Genomic DNA, 22,190 nt, shown 5'->3' on the forward strand with positions numbered 1-22,190 from the left:
TGGCTGACTATGAAGATCCAATTTTCGGTCTAACGTTCACTCGACTCTGTGAGTCATGATACAAGAGTGCTAATTCTTCTAGCATTATATTTCTCAGGACCCCTGCTGGTAATAATATAACGAGCTTGTAAAAACTTCTACAATCATGAAAATGTTTCAAATTACTTGTAAACCTGTAACTAATGTAATATGATTTTATGTACTTCGATTAATCTTAATAGTAAGTTAAAGATTATTACATCCTAACAATTTCTTAGTCTTTTATTTTAGTGTCTGAGATAATAACCAAACAACAAAAGAATGATTCCACTTTAAATGCCATGACCCCTCTTCAAAAAAGCCATCTAAAAATAAGCCCAGTTTTTAATTTTATCAATGGGATTAACAGTTATTACTGTGTAATTCTACAGATACTTATAGGAAAGACTGAAGAGTGAACTCAAAATTAAAACTATTACAGATTTCTAAAATATTAGTATAATTCCATAATGCTGTTTTTAAACTATAAATGAAACGGTTATAATGCATATCTTTATAGCAAGTCAATTTAACCTCTCTTGTCTCAGCTTCTTCACTTATAAAATAGGAAAGATAATAGTACATCCTACAAAATTGTTAAGAATTAGGTAATTTATGTAAAGTACACAGTGTTAGGAATGTAGAATTAAGTGCTGAATAAATGTTAGTTATTAAGATTTTTACTATTATTCCCCTATTAAGGTTTGCTACAAAATTTACAAAACACATTACTGAAATATCAACAGTTGGAAACACCCCTGGCAAAGCTGCTGGAACTGGAGAAATGTGATTCTGTTTATGATTAAAATGCAGATCTGTATAGCTTCTACACATGGCTTTTTAAGAAGATATAGGCTCTTAAGAACTATGAAAATGGGAAAGAAATCAGCGTAACCCGATCCTCAGCCCTTTTATATCCCAAGTCTCTGAGTGGCCTAAAGTAAACTTCAGAAAGTATACCGTAAAAGAATTTTAGAGGAATTTTAAATACATAAAAAAGAATGAGGGGAAAAGGGGATATAAATGAGGTAATGGAAAATGGGAATGTAATTTTGGCTGAAGAAAAAGCTAGGGCTAGCTGCCATTTGGTCAGAGCTCATTCTCAGGATTCAGAAGAAAATGACTGAACATGCTTTATTGCTGTTTTAGAATTCAATATATAATCCTAATGAGAAGAATAAGGTAAAGTAGTGCATGGTGTATAATATCTACAAATCAAACCAAAGAAAGGAAAATGCAACACAAGTCTTATAATATTAAAAGCCAATGACATTTTTGGACCATTAGGCATTTTTAGGATCAGTGTTAGAGACTTATACATTTAACCAAGTAAAATTCTATCAAAGGGGCAGGGAAAAGTCTCATTAATTCTCACAGAGCTGCAGAAAGCTTTGGACTTTGTTAAAATTATCTGAATAGAAATATGAATAAAAAGCCATCTTTCAAAATACCTACACAGATTAGCTAAAATACAATATACTGTATTCAAAACAAAGTTGCTGGAACAATGGGAAGGGCAGAAAGGGATCATTTAATTAATTAATTCAACCAATAAATATTAAATACTAAGTGCCTACTTTTATTCTAGGTGCAAAGTAGACAGCCTTGGACCAAGACAAGTAAGAGTTAACACACTGCTGAGGGGGAGAGATTAATGAAAGCAAAATGGTGCTTGTTAAAGAACAGGCGGTGGGATGGGCACTGTATCCTATATTACAGGTGGATGTAAGGACAGATTTTCTCCTCTCAAAAAAAAAAAAGGTGAATTATGAAAATCTAACATAGTAAATTGAAAATTAAGTGGGGTGAGGGGATCTCTCTAGGAGAGGTAAGGTTACATCTAGACACATCAAGACAGTGTGCTCATGTCCTTCAGAAGGGCAGGAGAGTTTACAAAAACTTCTCAGTAATATTCTGCTTCCACTTAGCAGAAAGCAATACACAGAACTGTGACAACTTACTTATTTCCATAGTTTAAAAAACATACGCTTTCCTTCCCAGAAAACATCCTAATCTGGTTAAGCTGCTCCATCTTCGCCAAATTACATGAACATAGTAGAAATGAGGTTAGAAAATGCACATGAAAGAGTATTTATCATGTTTCATACAACAACTAAATTATTTTTGCACAGTGTTCTATTTTCCCTTCTCTCCAGCAAAGCAAAACTTCTCACGCCAAGTTCTTCAATAAGCCCCTTAAGATTGTTCTCCAGTGACAAGAACAAATGAGTGCTGTTAATGATTTTCAGATTTAAAGCAATAATTCTCATATAAAACAATTTTTTCCTTGAGATTTGCCAAACTATTTCTCTCCAGAAAAACTGTATCCTTAGTCTAAGAACTTTTTACTATATTGTCCAGACTGACTAATTTTTACCTTGAATGCAAACCAACATAAGAGACAATTTTTCAAGGGGTGATGAGCTGAAAGCCAAGAAAACATTTTCTACTTCTTATAATTTAATCCACACTGAATTATAAATACATCTGGCAGTATCAAAATAAGAGTTCTGCCAGCATATAAACCTCCACACACATCACAAAGAATGGTTGGTTTTGATGATAATTTTTAGGGGCAAAAACACCATTAGTTTGGGTCCTATCTCTCATGGTAAGAAGCAGATGATTAGCCTTTACCTTTTCGCTGTGCATTATAGATTCTTTTGATTGATACATTTGTTCCAAAAGAACTTTGCAGACATAACGGATAAAGGACGGCATTATGCAAATTCTATAAACTTGAAGGGGGATAGTTAAATAGAAGCTACCAATTCGTATTATCTTTCTAATGTCTTCAGGGCAAGTTCTCTCCTATCAAATGTACAGCATCTTGCAAATGTGGACGTTTTGGCATCTATTTGTATGAAGTCTAGTTTCATATAAATGGGGAAAGATTCTGAAATTAAGATAAATTTAAAAAACACGATCCTAATTCATTTTAAATTAGAACAAAATATGAACAATGTAAGTATTAACAGGATAGAAACTGTCAAAAAATCTCCATTCTTCAAAACATTTCAGCACTGAAGATTAAGAACGAAAAAATGAACCTGTCTATGCTATAAATAAATCAGTCAGAAAGTTTGCTTCACATTTTCTTAGGAAAATCATGTATGTTTTGATGGATGAAGTGAATACATTTAATTTCAAGGTGTGCTATAAAACAAAGCTGTCACTACATTAAAAAGATGGTTTTCATGCTGGAAATGAACTAAACTGAGTCACTACTTATCTGACAAATGTTTCAGTGTTTCATTTTCCTTTCCCAAGTCTACCAAATGTTTGTGCCAAATGTTCCACAATTGTCTCACAATCTCAGATGCTTCTTCACAAACTGGTATAGGGATGAAAAATTATACGAAGAAACCAATGCATAAAATGTAGACGTTAATGTGTATGTTCTCCATTTTAGCTTAACGTTTTTGCCATTTTTCCTCCTTTTGGTTTCTAATTCTTGAAATAACCCTCAGAAACATGCATCTTGTTTCAACAGAGAATAGGAAAAAGAGAGGAGGAGGAGAAACCCAGCACCCCCACTACCCCCGTTTCTAGCATTGTCTACACTGCTCCACTGTGGTCACTAGCAGACGAGGCTAGGAGATAAGACAGGGACCAGGTTCAGAGGAAGGGGGAAAATGATGAATTTACTTCTGAACATGTGAAATTAGAGCAGACACCTCATTCAATCAGTATCTGAATACCTAAAATGTTACCAGGCTGCAGGAATTACAAAGAAAGTTGGATATGCAGGTCTAATCTAAGATTTGGGAGTCATCAGACGATATAAGGAAAAAATATGAATGAGACCACTCCAAATGAGTGTACAGAGGAATAAAAGAGACCTTTAGAAGAGCAAGTTTAAGAGAAAGGCAGGAAAGGGGAGCCAATAAAAAAGAGCCCAAAATGTAGACGGTAAATCAAGAGAGACCAGTGCTACTAGCGGAGAATTTCAGTAACTAGCATCAACCTCTCACAAAATTCAGATGAGGCTTGAGAAATACCTATTAAAACTTTCAACTAGGAGGTCAGTGGTGTCCTTACTGGGGTAATTTCTATGGGTGAAGAGTGAGATAACAACACGTTGAGCAAAAGAAAACAGCAAGAAGGGAAAGGAAGAATAGGTTACCTTTTATTAGCTTTGCTATAAAGAGAAGGAGAATTACACGGCAATAGTGAGAAGGAAGACTCTGGACCATGAGAACATACAAAATGAAAAGGAACTGAAAGGAGAAGAAACCAATGGAGATTAAGTGGAAGACACAGGAAAGATCTTGGTTCTAAGACTTTCTCCAAAATAACTTCTGAACCTCAATATTTGTCTCATTTACTTTAACCCACAGGAACCAGAGCTGGGAGAAAACAGGTATATTCTCTAACAGAAAACCTTTCCAGATTCCACTAATTTCCAACTATTTCCCGCCCTGGCCCCATACATGCATGACAGTATGGTATATGCTGTACTGTACTGAAATCTGTACTAAATCTGTACTGAAGTCTCCACTGTGGATAAACAGAAAACAAAGACCCCTGAACTGGACATCACAGCACAAGGATTTGTATTATTTGTCATTTTCTCATTTTCAAAAGAAAATAACCCCCTTTTCTAAAAAATACAAATTATGGAATTTGAGAAAAGCATTTCATTGAGAAAAGAATACAATTATAGAATCAATAAATTCTAGAATGAGAGTTTAGCAGGTATAATTGGAAAGATGCTAGATTAGAACTTCAGATTCCAGATCTGTCACTAACTAGTTTTAGGATTATGAGCTACCTCTTCTACCTTTCTGAACTTCAGTTTTCTCAACTGTAAAATTTGTGAATTAGATAAAAGAGATTACTGTGGTCCCATCCAGCCTTAAGAAGAACATGATTCTGGTCATATGTATGCTATTTCTAGGTTAACAAATAAACAAACAAACAAACAAGGTTCAAAGAAGACAAGTCAATGACCTGAAAATTTAGTATGGTAGAGCCATTTTGGAATTTATGGTTCCCAATTCCCAAACTAATGTTCCTTAGGCTATAAAAAGTTTATTGTTTTTATGGCATATGCAGATATTGATGATTTTTAAAAAGCCTCTTTTCTTTCTCTCCTGCAAATTACATTTTCAAGGATGGGCACAGCCAAGGCTACAGTAAAAAGTGGAGCACACGCAGAATGTCTCCCCTTATATCCATCCAGCTTAGCGCCTCTCTGACTGGGTCATGCTTACTATGGCCCTGAACTATTTAATCAAAGAAATAGACAAAAGCTCTGTAGTGGCCACTATCTATTCAGTCCACAGGAGTCCTGTGCCTTCAACACAGGGTATACAACATTCCCTATTCCCACTGGATCCTAGGATGTCTCACAATGACCTCATGAGTTCAACCCCTCTCTGACAAACTAAGGCTGATGCTGCAGAGCAGCTGAAAGACACTGTCAACTGCCTTGGTCCCTACTTTGTGTTCCAGTCACTCATACTGTAAAGACTTCAAAGATGACACTGCAGAGTTTCCTAAACAAGTAACAGGCTTTTCTATTATTTTCAAAAGTAGTTATGGTGAAATCCAGTTTGAGTAGTAACATAAAAGACAGAGTGGAGTAGGAGAGAAAAAGGGACACTGGGAGAAAACAAATAAATATTTATCATTTCATTACCTTCTACATGGGATCAAACCAATTTATTTTAATACATATACTAGATATATATCATACAAAGCATTTTCTGTGTTTAAATTTGCATACACATTTTAAAAGGAATAGTTTAAGTCTTTTTATTCAAATATCTAACAAAGCATTCCTACTCATTTTGTTGAACATAATTTTATGATATTATTGGTTCAATATTCTGGGAATTTATCAACACTGTAAAACACACAGTAAAGAGACACATTCTTGGTCAAATGATACATAAAATACAGATTTGTTTGTCTCAGCTAAATTTCCACAGCTAAACAATTCATTTCTTCCAGGAAAACAATAACACCAAGATCCATTGAAACTGCTTTTTATAATTTACCCTAAAATATCTGCCAACTATATATAGCAAGAACTCATGATGTTGAAAATAAATTCAATAAATCTTTTGATCAATTTCTTTAGTTAATGTTAAATATTTTTACAGCATTCAACTTCATTGCAAACTACTATTTAATTCTTTAAAAGCATTACTGAAATAGCTAAGACATATTGCTTTACCATACGGTCCATCTCTAAGAAAAAATGATAGTCTATGAAAAACCTTAACTACTATATATAAAATAAAAAAAAAACAAGTTTATACTGTATAGCACAGGGAACTATATTCAATATCTTGTAGTAACCTACAATGAAAAAGAATATGAAAACAAATATATGAATGTATATGTATGACTGAACTATTATGCTGTACACCAGAAACTGACAAAAGACTGTAAACTGACTACACTTCAATTAAAAAAAAAAAAAAAAAAAGAAAAAAACATAAGGGCAAAAGGCTAATTTAATACAAAAATACATTCCAGGTAATAAGGTAAAAAATTCCTGTAGTCAATTTTTTCAATTTAACAATCCTTTAATTTCTCTAAAGGATACACACATTTGGAAAATACCTTGAATTTTATATAAAATACTGATTAAGGCAGAGCAACAACTAGGCACAATGAACACACAGTGACATAACTCACCTAAATAGGGAATGCAAGGTGTCATCTTTAAGCTACTTATATAGTCTCTGAGTCTTTTGTAGTTATCTTCTTTACTCATTACATATTCTAATTTTTCAAAGGTAGTTTTGTCTTTTCGACTTAATAACTAAAAAACAAACAGAAAAGCCTAAGTTATTTCCAAATCTCTTTTTATTAAAGCAAAGACTTGAAGTTTTATTTCCTATAAATCTGAATTTTAATTTCAAAGTTATATCTTCTTTAATTATATATTGGTAGTATATAAATAAAACAAAATCAGGTGTCTATTAAGATTATTATTTATAAAATATCCTTTATATGCACATAAAATCAATAACTCACTAAGTAGTAAATTATAATACATTACTTCTCATCTTCACTATTTCAAATGGTTAAACAACTTTACTGATCATTTTCCTAATTTAAAATAATTATGTATTCATACTCAGCTCAAATGTCCAAATATTTTAATGCACTGTCCCCTGCTTCCTCAAAGATAAAGATAATTCTTGCATAATCATTAAGAAATAAACACTGAATTTTGTAATTTAAGTCATATTCTTTCTTGATAAATCTAACCATGGCTAGTCCTAAAGGTAACTATAAAACTGTGATTTACATCTTTGGATTCTCAACATTTTTTCTGAGCCCTTTGATCAGGACTATATTGCATACAGTTGAAAAATCAACTGCAGCTGTTTGGGGAGGCTTGAGGGGTAGATTCGCAGTGGGTGCTCTTTGAGAAAAATGGAGATAACTAGGTGGAATAAAAGAAAAGCAAGGTCAGCCACCCAAAATAATAACTAAAAGATTCAGAAAATATATATACTTCAAGTATTCCAAAGACTCTGGAAATTTTTTTTCTTTAAATACGTGAAGTTACAATTTCATTATGATGTAACAAAATTTCACTTTATTTATATCATAAAATACTATTTTATAGTACGCAAAACACTTCAACCTATAAAATTCTAATTCTCCCATGAGGTTAACAGAAAAGTCAGAGGATTTATTTAAAGATGAGGACACTGAGATTCAACGGTGAAGCAGAACATACCAACACTCTCAGTCATCAATTCACAAAGACTAGGTCCTGTTTTTCAGGGTCTCGGTCTGGTCCTGAAGACGGGATATTCTAACACCGAACCCACTACTCTTTCTAGTGTTACAAGTAGCCTAGTTGGGATTGATGTTGGAATCTATTTTTAAAAATAGTCTCCAAGATGTAGATTAATTTCAGATAATGTCTGACCAGTATCCCTCTCTCTTTAAAACACAAGATTTCAAAGAGTCCTTTGCTTTAATGGTTTTAGACAGATTTTCCATGATCTGAAACACTGGTTTCACAACTTTCTGTGGCCCAGCTTCAACAAACTTGATCGGCATTTTCCAGTTTAGGTACAAATCGCTGCTGCTACCTATAAAGCCAACCATCCTTTTCTCTCCCACATAACGGAACATTTGAATATGCAAAATATACTGATGTGACATGGCAGGGATAACAAGAAATTTATTCTTTTTTTCCCGAAGTCAATCTTTCTAAAACTTTCGTACAGTATCAGGAGAAACAAATTACTTGGAACTCATAACTGATCTTGACACATCTGAAACACAAAACTAAAGAACCACACAGAGTAACATGTATAAAAATAACTTATGTTTTGGAATTTTCATAACAAATCAATAACCAGATTGAAAGGATTCAATCTGGGGTGCAACAGCAGAGACCTGTTGTTGTCAGAAGACTATTCAGGGGAAGAATATGGATAAAGAATTTAATGTTAAAATAGGTATTTCCTAGTTATAGCTCAGAAACACCCACAGCCCATGTGCCAAAGCCCTACATAAGCAATCTTGATTCTTTTTCTCCTTTTCAGATCTTTCAGATTTTTCTGACGTTTCTAAGGTTATCCCTACAATGTCACCTCACTATATTTCTCCCTTCAAAAAAAGAGAAAACAAAGTACTTCACAAGGGTCTAACTCCATGTGTTTAAGGTGCCTGCTCTTCCTCTGGCCAAGAGGCTATTCCTGAATTTTTGCATTTCCATGTAAATAAGCAGTCTTGTCCAGGTCCCCAGATTGGGATTTTGATCAAGCTGCATATAATCTCCATACATATCTGGGGAGAACTGGCATCTTTAAGTTTTCCCATCCATGAACAAGAGAGATTGCTCCATCTGTTCAGTTCGTCTTTAATAACCTTCTGCATATAGGTCTTACACATTTTATTCCATTTATTGTTTGCTCTTTTCTTTTACTGATATTGTAATCGGTGTCCTTTTAAGTGATACTTCCTAATTATTTCAAATATAACTAATTTTGTATATTGTTTTTATGTTTAGTAACCTTAATAAACCCTATTTTAAAAAAGCTGTGGTGAAATATACATAACATTCACCTTTTAAACCACTTTTAAGTGTATAGTTTAGTGGCATTAAGTACATTCAAATTATCCACCAATCATCACAACCATCATGAAAAGAACTCTTTCCATCTTCCCAAACTCAAAAACTCCATACCCATTAAACAGTAACTCCTCATTTCTCACTCCTCCCAGCCCCTGGTAACCACCTTTTACTTTGTGTCTACGATTTGACTACCTCATATAAATGGAATCATTCAGTATTTGTCTTTTTGTGTCTAGCTCATTTCATTTAGCATAACATAGTCAAGATTCATCCATGGTGCAACATGTGTCAGAATTTCATTCCTTTTTAAGGCTGAATAATATTTCATTATATGCTTATATCACATTTTGTATATCCATGCATCTGTTGATGGACATTTGGACTGTTTATACCTTTTGGCTATCGTTAATCATGCTGCTTTGAATGTTGCTGTAAAAATATCTGTTTGAGTCCCCACTTTCAATTGTTTTGGGTACATCCCCAGAAATGGAATTGCCAAATAAATGGTAATTTTAAGTTTAATTTTTTGAGGATCCTATTATTTCGAATCTCTCTCTCTCTCTCTTTTTTTTTTTTTTTCTGATTGTGCTGGGTCAGGTCTCTATGTTGAATAGAAACAGTGAAAATGGGCATCCTCTTTCCTGACGTTAAGAATGTTGCTAATATTTTCCCTATTTAGGATGTCATAGTTCTTTGGTACATTCCCTTTGTTGGCTTAAAAAAAAAAAACACCACCCATAACACTCCCAATTCCTCACTGATATGATCTTCCTTATCTTCTGACTTGACTGAGTACCCTACAACTCTCAATCCTTTCCAACTGTACCCTCTAGGACTCATGGTCCATCTTCTGCAAAAGCCCCATCTTTGACCTTTTCTTGAAGCGTTCTCTCATTTCTTACAAACTCTATAACATGAGCCTGGAGTCCAGTTAGGTGCAGTTCTTGCTCCTTTCTCTTCACCATTCCTTCCAGCTTATTATCCTACTATCCTCCCCCAAATGTTCCAGCTCCAGATTAAGTTCAAGCACTAGACCACTGCTGTCCAATCAAATTTTGTGCAATGATGGAAATGTACCACATCTGTGCTGTCCATACAACAGCCACTAGCAACATGTGACTACTGGGCATCTGCAGCATGGCTAGTAAGACTAAGGAACTGAAGTTTAAATTTTATTTACTTCCAAGGGTTTAAATTTAACAGTCACATGATGCTAGTGCCTACAATACTGGACAAAAGAGCAATACATTATAATACTTATGTTACTGTCATTAATAGAGCTGCAATTCATTTTTCCATTATATCTTGAAGATTTTAGTAGCTGGAGAGAAAGAGTCTATGAACCAACATTATTTTTACGATGACTGCAGTTTTCACAGAGGTGACACTCCTACCACCCTGGCTTCTCAGCTTCTTGACTCCTCTTTCAGTGGCCTTCCATCACGCTCAGTCTGTACAACCTTGGTCATCCTCATGCAGTAAGGGTTTGAGGGCCCCAGGATTTCTACCAGGTACCATGCTACCTGTTCACTGTTCACCATCTCTTGCCTTTTACTTGGGTTAGATTCCTCATTTATCACTAAAACAACGTTCACATTTACCCACTTTCTCTTGTGCTATCCTTGACCCCTCTGTGGTGCAAAAAAACCTAAAAAAATTCCAACTCTGGTTAAGTCCAATTCTCAGCACTTCTCCAGGCTAATGATGAACACCTGACCCTGGTTTGAGACTATTTACTTTGCTAACTGATTTCACTCTAAGTTCATGACCAAATATCTCAAGTGGATGTTCATAAAACCTACCAAACCTGTTTCCCTAGTTAATTCACTCTCACATTCTCCTAGATGACTTTTATCTTTTCTTCTTTCTTCAATCCTCCACACCTCTCCCCGAACACTCTCAGCTGATGACCTTGCTTCTTACGTCTTATGAAACAAAGCATCAGAAGAACTTCTGCAGAATCCCAACACCAAATCTACCGACATACCTGTGTGTGTAACCAAAATGCATCCCCTTCTCTCCTGATAAAAATGGATAAACTGTTCCTGCCCCACCAGGGTACTGGACCTCATCCCCTCGTGCCTAATCTAGGGTATCACTGGAGTGACCCTTTTCTCTCTTACCATTTCCCCACTCTACTAGATCACTGCACCAGCATACAAACATACTGTCATGGATCTCATCCCAAAGTCAAAACAAAAGACCACAAATCTTTGGTGTCACATTTCCCTCCAGCTACCGCCAGACTTCTCTAGAGGACCCCACCTCAACGTATTCTCTATACTTACTGTCCCATTTTTTTCTCCACCATTCTCTCAAATCCAATCTATCTTTCACCCCACCACTGTACTGAAGCCATCTTTGCCAAGGTAACCAATCCTTTCCAATTGCCAGAACCAATGGCCATCTCAAAGTTCTCACCTTATTACTCATCGTATTAGCTGCATTTGACACAGCTGATCACTCTTTCTTGAAACATTTTCCTCATCTGACTGTGAAAACTACCTGTGATATTGCCTTTGATGATTCCAATCTCATGTTTTAAATACTATCTTTATGCTGATGATCACAAAAGTATACCTCTAGCCCTAAATGCTCTATTAAACTCGTATACCTAACTCTGACCTTACAGTTCCACGCGGATATTTATCAGGCAACTCAAATTTGGTATGTATAAAACAGACCCCCCCCCCTTCTCTATACCTCCCTGAGTATCAGTAAAGAGCACCTTCATTATCTGATTCCACATCACCTCTCTGGACTCAGCTCCTACCATTAACTACTCCTTAGCTTTTTCCACTCGACATCAACACTGACCACCCTGCTAGTCTTTGAACATTGTCAGGGCCTCTGTTCTGACTATTACCTCTGCTTGAGATTCTCTTTTCTCAGATATGCACAAGAATGGTTATCTCAATACTTCAGGTCTCTACCCAACTGTCACTTATCAGAGGCTCTTACCACATATCATAGAAAGGAAAGGAGGGAAGTATTTCATATCTCACTTACTCTGCTTTATTTTTCTATAGAGCATTCATCACTATTTATGATATATCACTTATTTATTTATAGTTTATCTTTTCCCAGTAGAATGTTAGCTGTGTAAGAATGGGGCTCTGTCTATATCATTTACTATTGTATGTCAAGTGATTAGACAGTGATTGGCACAGTGTGGAATCTTTTAAAATTTAATGTAAACACCAAAAATTTCATTTAGGTTAATAACGGAGCTGTTACTAAATTTAAAAAAATTATTTTCCATACAAATACATGAGGGAGACAATGAAAATAACTTCAGGGAAAATAAAAATTAATTTGAGGGAAATGTACCTCATTTCTAAATCACATAAATCAGCATATAATTATTTTCCCAAAAACTTCAAAGATGGAATTCATAACTGTGTATTTATAATCATTTCCATTCCCCTATTAAATTCAAATTTTAATAAAAGAGAATAAGGCCGTCATTATTAAAAATAATTTTTAGAGTAGGAAAACTGCTCACCCAGGTGTTTCTAAAAATACAAATAAAGAGAATCATAAGCTCTTCCATACTAACTTTTTTCCAATATAGAAATCTACCCTGATTTTCATGAGAAACAGCTGTTTCTTCAGAGACTATGAAAAGTGAAAACAACCTTAGGCTAATTAAAAACAATGTTATATTTTAGTAAGTAAAAAAAGTGCAAAAAAATTTGCAGAAGTCAAAATTCACACCCTGACCTTGTTAAATAGAACCAAATACGATTAACATAATATCAGAATGTGCAGAAACACTGCCTAATTCCATGTTAACTGTCAGATTTTCCATTATTCCTAAGGAAAAATCCTGAGAGCTTACTGACTGAAAAAAAAAAAATAGAAATCTGAATCAGTAAAACTTATTGAAACTTACAATTCAGATCTTCCTCAAATTTTCCAAAAAGTATAATCTTTACATGAGTAATTGCTACTTTTTTTTGCATTTATACTTTCCCATCAGTAAACATGAAATGCTATACTGTCAAAGATGTTTAAAGAAGTTCTTCAAAAATGATTTCTAAAGAGCAGAAACCAAGTTGTACTTTACCCCCAAAATAGCTGACAAACCTAGTGAAACACTTATTTAAGGAGAAAAAAATGTAGGTTTCAAAGAAAAGAGTATGAAGTAATTTAAAAATCCTTATCTATTACCATGATATTAATCTACTAATAACTACAAAAGGAACTAATACATTTTTTACTTCCAACAGGAAGTCTAACCTTTCATTAACTAAGGAAGATTACTCACCGCCCATGTTTTAGTCAGCCTGAAAATTGGGGCACTCTGTAGGCCAGAAACCACTGCCATAAGCGCATGAAGATTATTCAGCTCGTAAAGTTTCTGGAAGATTTAAAAAAAGAGGGGGAGGAGAGATGAAAAATAAATAGCATGAATACAAGACAACTTTAGATTAACAAGTACAATCCAGGTGACTGGTAGTGTTCCAGGACTTACTAGCCTCATTATTGAGGTCTGTCTTTGGGGTACCCACTACATTCACAGTGATCTGATTGCGGCCCACAACAGAACTTCCACATTCTAACTTGGCCTTGCCCACAAGCTCTGGGAACAAATCCACCTCTAGTACATTAAAAAAAACAAAACAAAACTAAGCCTCTGACTTGCAATTCAAGTTCAAGGAAAGGGTTTGTGCCCAGGATCCAGCTCTGGTGTCCTACTCAGTACCCCAATGATTCTAGGTCTAGGGTTCACCTATTTTTCACAGCCCTCCTCAGTTTCCTGCTTCCACCAGCCTGATGCCCTAGATGCTCTGCTCCTTGTTCATGCTGGGACATCCGCCTGCCTCCCAGTATCAGACCACACTCTTTATAGTTTCCATACAGAAAACTCCCATCTAACGCTAGGTTCCATCAGTCTACCAAGAGATCTACTTGACATTTTTGCCATTATTTTTGACAAATTATTGCCAACTGCCCAGATTTCTTTCAACTATCAGATGTTTGCATCTCAATGGTCTTATCATTTAAAACTGTCCTTACCATCAAGAGCCTCCAAGGCAGAAATGTCTGTTTTGAATATGAGAACTAAGGAAAGGAGAGGGGTTCTGTTCTTCTGAAGAATCCTAACTATTATAATATACCACCTTAACTCAGGACTTAAAGAACTCCCATAAAATTTTAAGAAATATAAACTCCAGTTTAAAGAAAGAGAGGCAGGGGTATAGCTCAAGTGGTAGAGCACATGCTTAGCCATGCGCAAGATCCTGGGTTCAATCCCCAGTACCTCCTCTAAACATAAATAAATAAACCTAATTAGCCCCCCAAAATAAAATTAAAAAATGAAATAGATAAATAAAGGAAAATGAAAAACACAAGGAAACAAGAATTCACAAATGGCGAACAACATCAGGTATTGGCCTCAAATAAAATGAAAATTAAAAATGAAGGCATTATCCAGAAAGCAACATAAAAGCCAAAGGGTTTTTTTAAAAACATGAAATAGAGGTTAAAGAGACAAAAAAAAAGGTACAGCAAAAATAGCCAACATTTATCTAAATGGAGTTGCAGAAGGACATGATAAAAAATAATGGGGTAGAAACAATAAGAGATAATGGCCGATTATTTTCTCAAATCACTGACAGACACTAATTCCTAGGGCTAGGAAGCTCAAGGAATCTCAGGTGGAGTTAATAAAAAAATAACTCTAAGTGTGGAATAACATTCTTCAAGAACAAGGGTGACAAAGATGCTTCCAGACAAAATAAAATAAAGAGAGCTTTAAAAAAATATTTTTAAAAGGATGCCAGAATGATTATTCATATGGAAAAATGTTTACTGGAATCCATAACTCATACATATTACATTTAAATTTTCAGATGAATTAAATACCAAAATCAAAGCTACAGAACTTTTAAAGAGTAATATAAGGGGAAATCTTTGATATTCTCAGAGGTTAGAGTAAGATATTTTAAATGAAATATTCTTAAGACAATAAAAATTAATTAACAATGAATATATTTGAGTATTAAAGTTAAGAGCATTTTCATCAGAGGTAATATGAATAGAGTTGTAAGACAAGTCATAAATAGGAAGATGCATGCAAAGAATATAGCGGAGAACTTCAGCATCTTGAATTATGTATTTTAAATTGCTATAAAAATCAAAGACCAATACCATAGTAGAAAATTGCTCAAAGATCTTGAACAGACATTTCAGGAGAGAAAATCTAAATAGCCAACACACAAAAAGTGTTTGTTCTCATCAGATTCAATGAGGCTACTGGTCTAAATGCCATTTCTCTGAAGGCAATTTGTCATTTTTCTCTATTTCTAGGGCTTTAACCCTCAACTGAGCACCAAGAGACTCACACAGAGAATGCTTTATAGCAGTGGAGTTTATAATAGCAAAAATCTGAAACTCCTGCCTGAGTTTCTAGGCTGTCTGCCTGCCCTATGGATTTCAGACTTGCTAGCCTCCCCGCACCCAATCACATGAGATAATTCCTTAAATCTTTTTATACATGACATACATATATATGTGTGTGTGTGGGGGGGTGTTTTCCCATCTCTGTAGAACCCTAACTGAAACAATCTACTGTAAGAAGAAAAAGACGTACTAGTTTTATAACAAACTGAATACAGAAGGCAGAGAGTCAGATTACAGGGATTTAAGAGACAATAATGAGACAAAAAAAAATTATGAGTTTAGGACTTGGGATGAAAGCAAGCACTGTCAAAAACACCTCAAAGCTGAGTCTGAACTGGCATTAAATGATTAGTTGATGAGGATAATGGCAGGTTTGACAGGCAAATTTTAGTGGTTTTGAGTGGAACATACAACAAGTACATTAAAAAAATTACCAAAAACCAGAAAACAATAATACAAATTCAGGATCAATGGAGAAAAGTCATGAATTTCTATTAGCTAAATTCCAATAATTACCTAAATCACAGAGAGTGTTTTTAAAAATTTTTAACACTACTGCAAAATATCAAATTTTTTAGAAGGTTAGCTCTGCCACCTAGTGCTAGAAAATGCTAGAACACAGTCATTCCCAGGTGGTCAAGGAAAATACGGAAGAGTTATGACGTACAAAAATTACAATTTTACAGTAATTACAATAATTTACAATTGTAAAAATGGTGTCCACAATTTATTCCATCTTCCTTCAATTCACAAGTGAGATAAACTATGTGCTTATTATAAGAATAATGAAAAATGAATGTGGATACAATTATACTGCTTTTTAGTAAACGTAACATAAATTTGGAGTTGTTACAAATTTTAATAAAATCTTGGGATCTTCTTGTGGAATGTCTTACTCTGTCCTCCTCTCTATATTTTGACTGCCCTTGAAATCCATGTTCTATTCCTCTTGCTGTATCTATGACCTCTGCTATTTAATTAATGTATTTGGTTAACATCCTCATTTATACTAGTCTTTTAAAAATAAAGTTTTATCATTCTCCACATAGATGGCAGAGTGACCTATTTCAAAGGCAAAAAATGGATATTTATTGTCCTACTTAATCCTATAAGGCTGTTTTGATCACCTGCAGAAAGATCAATATTTCATAAGTATTAAACTTCATCATAATCCGGCCTCTGTCTGCCCAGTCAAAATAATTCAGCGACTCTGAGAGAGGGAGGAAAGGTATAAAACAAAGGGGAGGAAGATAGGGGGATAAAGGAAAAAGCAAAAGAAACAGGCATCCAATTTTAAAACCTGAATTATATTAATCAATAGGCCTTATTTTTCAGCATCAATAAATAGTGAACAGTGTCACAGGCAAATTTTCACTCATAAGCATTGCTCAATGACTGAACTCAGAGATAAAAACACAAGTTTGTCTTACCTTAGCAGTTTTAATATAGTGGCTCAAAACTTCTGCTCTGATTTTCAATGTTTGAGCATGAAGAATCTCTCTAACAACCCAAAAGCTTACCTGCAAATAAAAATTTAAAATAGTTGAGTGGCAAGATTCTTTATTTAGTACAATCAAATTAATGACAAGAGCTACTTGAGGAACTACTGACAGTTGTTTAAAAACAATACTTTCCCCTTCCCTTGAGTCACCACCAGGACATGACCAATCTTCAAATGCTACATACACTTCATGTACAGACAGGCAGATACAGGTATGTATATATGAATACACACACATAAAAACATTACTACATTTTTTAATTTGCAAAATCTAATACACATTTTGAAGGAAAAAAGAACACAATAAAACCAGAGTGATGCATCTTGAACACTATACAAGCGTTTTTTGCTGTATTTTGAAACACTTCAGCAGAATTAGATAAACTCACAGGTCAGACATGGTAAAACATGCTACTTATGGTATGTTTTCCTGTGGCTGTGTAATCTCATACTGCCATTTATTTATGTTCAGCAGAAACATAAGCGTAAAGAATCTCAAGTATGGTTTCCCTGGTATGAGTAAAATGAAATAAAGTATCATAAAGAAAAACGTATCTAAGTCATTCTAAAACTAAAGCTGTATTTTTTAAGTTACGTAAGGCTTTCTAATTCAATGAAACCATCTTTAAGATTTCTTTTAAAAACATCAAAAATCAATCTTTAGAAGGCAGACTATATCTATAACATTACTAAAATGCTATACTCTAGTGAAAATAGCGTGCTTACTGTATGATATAATATGTATGTAACATATTTTAATTCACGCACTATGAAAGCAAAATCAAAACACTCTCAGTTGGTTCAGACTTAGACAAACCTAAAAACGGAATGTAGTTAGAAAACAGTGCAAAAGATAAAGCCACTTCCTCATATTTCATCACTTTTTTTTTAGTGAGAGATATTTCAATTTTTACTTGCAACTTTCATCTATAAACTGTCAAAGTGTGTGTATTTTACAAACAGATGTAAATGTAAAATGTGTGTCTTTTACAAAAGCCATCTTCATATTTGCTACTGTATTTGAGCTACTAATGGCAATAATTATCCCTATAATAAAGTTTGCTTATAAAACGTATCTAAAGTTATACTTTAGACATTTTAACAACCTTAGTAAATTTCAATTATGAATTCAATCTAAACTGCATGTTCATTGACTTAATTAAGCTTAATGTCAAAGTTTTAAGACAAATACTATGGTGATCTAAAAACATGGCCACAAACTCTTTACCACTTCTCATGTTGAAAGCTGGGGTGTATGTCACCTCTCATTGAATCTAGACAGGTTTGTGACTGCTTCAAGAAATAGAAAATTAACAAAATTGATGCTGACATCCAGGACGAGGTCATAAAAGAATATGTGGCCCCTGCCTTGATTGCTGGATATTTTTCTCTGGGATCCCTAAGCCACTGTGTAAGAAGTCCAACTACCCTGAAAGCTCCATACAGGAAAGGCTAAGTGTAGGTGCTCCCCAGTCAACAGCCCCAGCGACAGCCAGCCAAGCCTGAGGATCCTGACCCAGAATGACTTACACTGAGACATACTTTTATGAAATCACTAGACTTAAAAAAAATCTTTTGGCCACTGAGACAAAAAAAGAGTGATTTTTAAGGAAAAGAAAATTTAATCATCATCAGAATTTTCAACAGCGACACTTTGCCATAGCAGGTAACCTTGATACTGAGTCATAACTTTGGTTTTCTTAATGTATCACACAACTAGAGGTAGAAAAAAATAAAAGTACTATGTCAAATGTAATGAAGGAAAGAAAATTTCATACAGAGAGCAGGCAAACTTATCAACATGTAAGAACTCAAGAATATTATTCCAATGAGCCCTCCCTGAGTAATTTCTGGAGAACAAGTTCAGACAGCCAAATGACTAGAGAAGCATCATCATAAGGGTGGTAGTGAGCATTAAGTATACACGTATTCACAGAAGTAAGAGTAATGAAGGTTAAGTAAAGGAGAGCATGTAATATAATGCCTGTATGCCTAGACAGTATATACTATAACTATAAAAAAACAGAGAAAACATGTGCAGAACATGTACTCACCTGTTTACGGGAATAAGACTGGTATTAGCATTGTTACTCTGGGACTGTTTGCTATGTAAGATAAAGCAAATGAGTCACTTGCAGGATACTGCTTAATGTGTGTTCCTTGAAAATCAGGTTCTGAGTGTGAAAGAAAGGATATGCAGATAAAATAAAGAAGAAGTGAAGTAAAACACTGGTCCTGAATTTGAATTAGAAGTATCAGTATGAAGTCGAGATATTTTATCTTTTGATAGTTTTGTGTGTCTGTGTGTGTGTGTGTGTGTGTGTGTGTGTGTGTGTGTGTATGATATATAGATATCCTAGCTATATCTGCTGAAAAGGCCTAGAAACTATGGTTACTCTAATAGCAATGAGCATCTCTAGCATCCCGGTCCATTTCCCACTATAAGAAACCAAGGTTTATTAAAGAAATGATTCTAGGCAAGGGGCAGGTAATGGATGAAATGAACCGACAACGTCTCTGCATTCAGACGGCAAGGAAATTATTAAAGATGACTAGGGTCATGACAAAGGACGTGAAAGCCAACCTGAAGAGAGTTCACTGGCCAAAGATGGGACAATATGAGTTTGAATAAGGATACTAACTGCAATGGGTTGAAACACATCATAAATATTTAAATTTATGAGTTCAAAATAAAACTAAAAAATAAAAAACTACTTGGTCACCACTACAGGATGACAGAACACCAATTCATTATCTTCAAAACTGCTAAATAGACAGAAACAAATATTTATCCTTCCTTTGCCTATAGGAAATTGACCTCCGGGTATGCAAATACTAGATGAGGGAAAATGTCTCTTTATAAAAGCATTCCAACTAATCAGCGCAGTTTAATACGTCCTGTGTTTTCTGGAAATTAGCTGCCGGTTTCAAAGGTTCTGCTGGGTTCGGTGCCTTTGGCAAGAGTCTAGGTTGTGCCGGGCTTTTTCATCAGGTCTTTTTTGTGATGTTAGCAGTTGTCTGGATCCAATAATTAAGGTTGTTAAAAGGTGAATTCTCATTTCATCCTCTTTTTTAGCAAAGAAAGATCAAAGTACATATCTAATACAAGTAAATATTAGGTCGCAATGTAAAATATTTTATCTTATTGTTGGTCACAGTCAAAAAAGTTCGAAAGCCACTGCCTAGAGAAGCTATTGCACATGGGCACCAAAAAGATTCTTTAGAGCATTCACAGCAATGCTCTTCATAATAGCAAAAAATCCAGGGTCACATCTTATGTCCACCCTTGAAAGAATGATGAATTCTGATACACTCATGCAATAAATGCTAGCAGATAGCACTGAAAATCAGTGAACAAGAGCTACACACATCACCATGGACACGGAAGAGAAACACACAAATGAAAAAAGCCAAGCACAGAAGGGTACGTATAGTCTGATGATATATTTTACAAAGATGAAAAACAAGCAAGATTATACATGTTGTTTAGGGATACCATTATTTCTGGTAAATCTATATGAAAATTATGAGAGAAGTTAAAAAATTTCTAAACCAACTTAAAAAAAAAAGAAAAGAAAGAAAAAACCTCAAAATGTTCAGGTAATGGTTACCCCTAAGTGAAGACAGAATGAAGAACACGTTTAATGCTTCAACAAAAGTTTTGGTAATACTGTATTTCGTAGTTTGGGTGGTGAATTCACAGCTGTTTATTAGAACCCTTCCTAATACATACTAGATTAACAACATGAACTCACCAGCTTTTGTAGCCTAACAATGGTCAAACACTGCAGTTACATATGATTCAAACAAACATTTAACACATTCTTAGAAATGTATCAACTGCTTCATTAAAAAGTAAACCTTAGATATTTTTAACTGTAGTTGCTTTATTCAGGGTTTTATAATCATATAGAGATGTTATGAAAACCTTGTATTTGTAGTCAAATATATGTTAAGCTTTAAAGATAGTTTCTTAACTTTTCATCGTGGAAAATTTCAACTGTATACTGAACTAAGGAATTACAGTAAATAGGAATTACAGAAGGAAAACAATAGAGATCATACAGAGAGACAACAATTGAAGAGATATTGGTTGAAATGTTCTAGATTTGATATAAAAACCTGAACTATTTCTTAATGAAAAATTATATACTGAGGAATTGAATTTCAGAAATGAAATATCAAAATTTAGTAAGTAACTCACATGATTAAATCTTCTTGTGAAGGCAACTGCATTTGGTGCAGAACTATATTTTTCTTTCTTATTCCATCCACAACTTGAAAGCTCCTGAAAAATTAAGTTGAAAATTAAGTATAAATTCATGAAATAGCCCAATTTCCTTGTTATATTAACAGTTCCAAAGCATTAAAGACTGTTGTATCTTTTCTTGGAACTGTTTTATTTAATAGGAATATATCTAAATTATAACCATTCAGTTAAATCACAAAGGTAAATTTTATTAGAATGTAAGAGGGCAAAATTACTTGTCTATGAGGACATAGATCATTAGATTTATACTCCATATGCAGATTGATGGGTTCTTCTTTGAAGACATTTGAATCCCAAGAGGAAAAGATCTACAAATAACGGAAAGTGAGCTCCCACAATGTACAGTGAAGCCCACTAGCTGTCAAGCCCCAGTCAATCACTCAAGAGCATCCAGCCAGCTTCCTGGTACCTCAGCCTTTGAGCACAGCCAATGATCCCAAGTATCCGAAGAAACCTCTAATAAAGGGGGTTCCTGATACCCAAAAAGGTCTATCAATAGATTTCAAAGGGCTCAAAACTTGGATGTAAAAAAAAAAAAAACTGAAGTGACATTCCTCTTAATTATGCATGCTATCTACAGAGTATAGAAAAATAGGCAGTACATGTTACTTTGTTACTAACAAAAATCACAAATATTTTCACATCACATTACAGTTGGTACAGATATCTCAAAAATAGAATTTACACTCATCACTACTTTGCAATTATAATCTCATCACCTTTAGATCTTACTATGTTAATAAAGAGGTACATATATTGCCATAGAACAGTTTTTTAAAATATTTTGATACATTTATCTTAACAGAATTGATTTTCCTTTGATTTTAAAGGGTTCAATTCCATAAGCTTCAGTTTGCCAACAGGGTCCAAGGTTCAAAATAGGTTAAGAACCCTGCTGTAACACAACCACCATCACCAGAAACAGAGAGAGA

At 34.4% G+C, this 22,190-nt stretch overlaps 1 protein-coding gene across 3 annotated transcripts in view; it reads right to left on the reverse strand.

Moving 5' to 3' along the window:
* The window catches only part of RALGPS2 (Ral GEF with PH domain and SH3 binding motif 2), a 136,003-nt gene that overhangs the window by 59,998 nt on the left and 53,815 nt on the right, over positions 1–22,190 (reverse strand). For all 3 annotated transcript variants that reach the window (XM_032463663.1, XM_032463664.1, XM_032463662.1), the window contains 4 exons: positions 21,193–21,276; positions 16,918–17,007; positions 13,350–13,442; positions 6,670–6,796 (listed from right to left, as the gene is read on the reverse strand). In XM_032463663.1, the coding sequence (XP_032319554.1) occupies positions 6,670–6,796; positions 13,350–13,442; positions 16,918–17,007; positions 21,193–21,276 (394 nt within the window). The remainder of the gene's footprint in view (positions 1–6,669; positions 6,797–13,349; positions 13,443–16,917; positions 17,008–21,192; positions 21,277–22,190) is intronic.

Source organism: Camelus ferus, chromosome 21 (assembly GCF_009834535.1).
Source record: "Camelus ferus isolate YT-003-E chromosome 21, BCGSAC_Cfer_1.0, whole genome shotgun sequence".
Lineage (NCBI taxonomy): Eukaryota > Metazoa > Chordata > Mammalia > Artiodactyla > Camelidae > Camelus > Camelus ferus.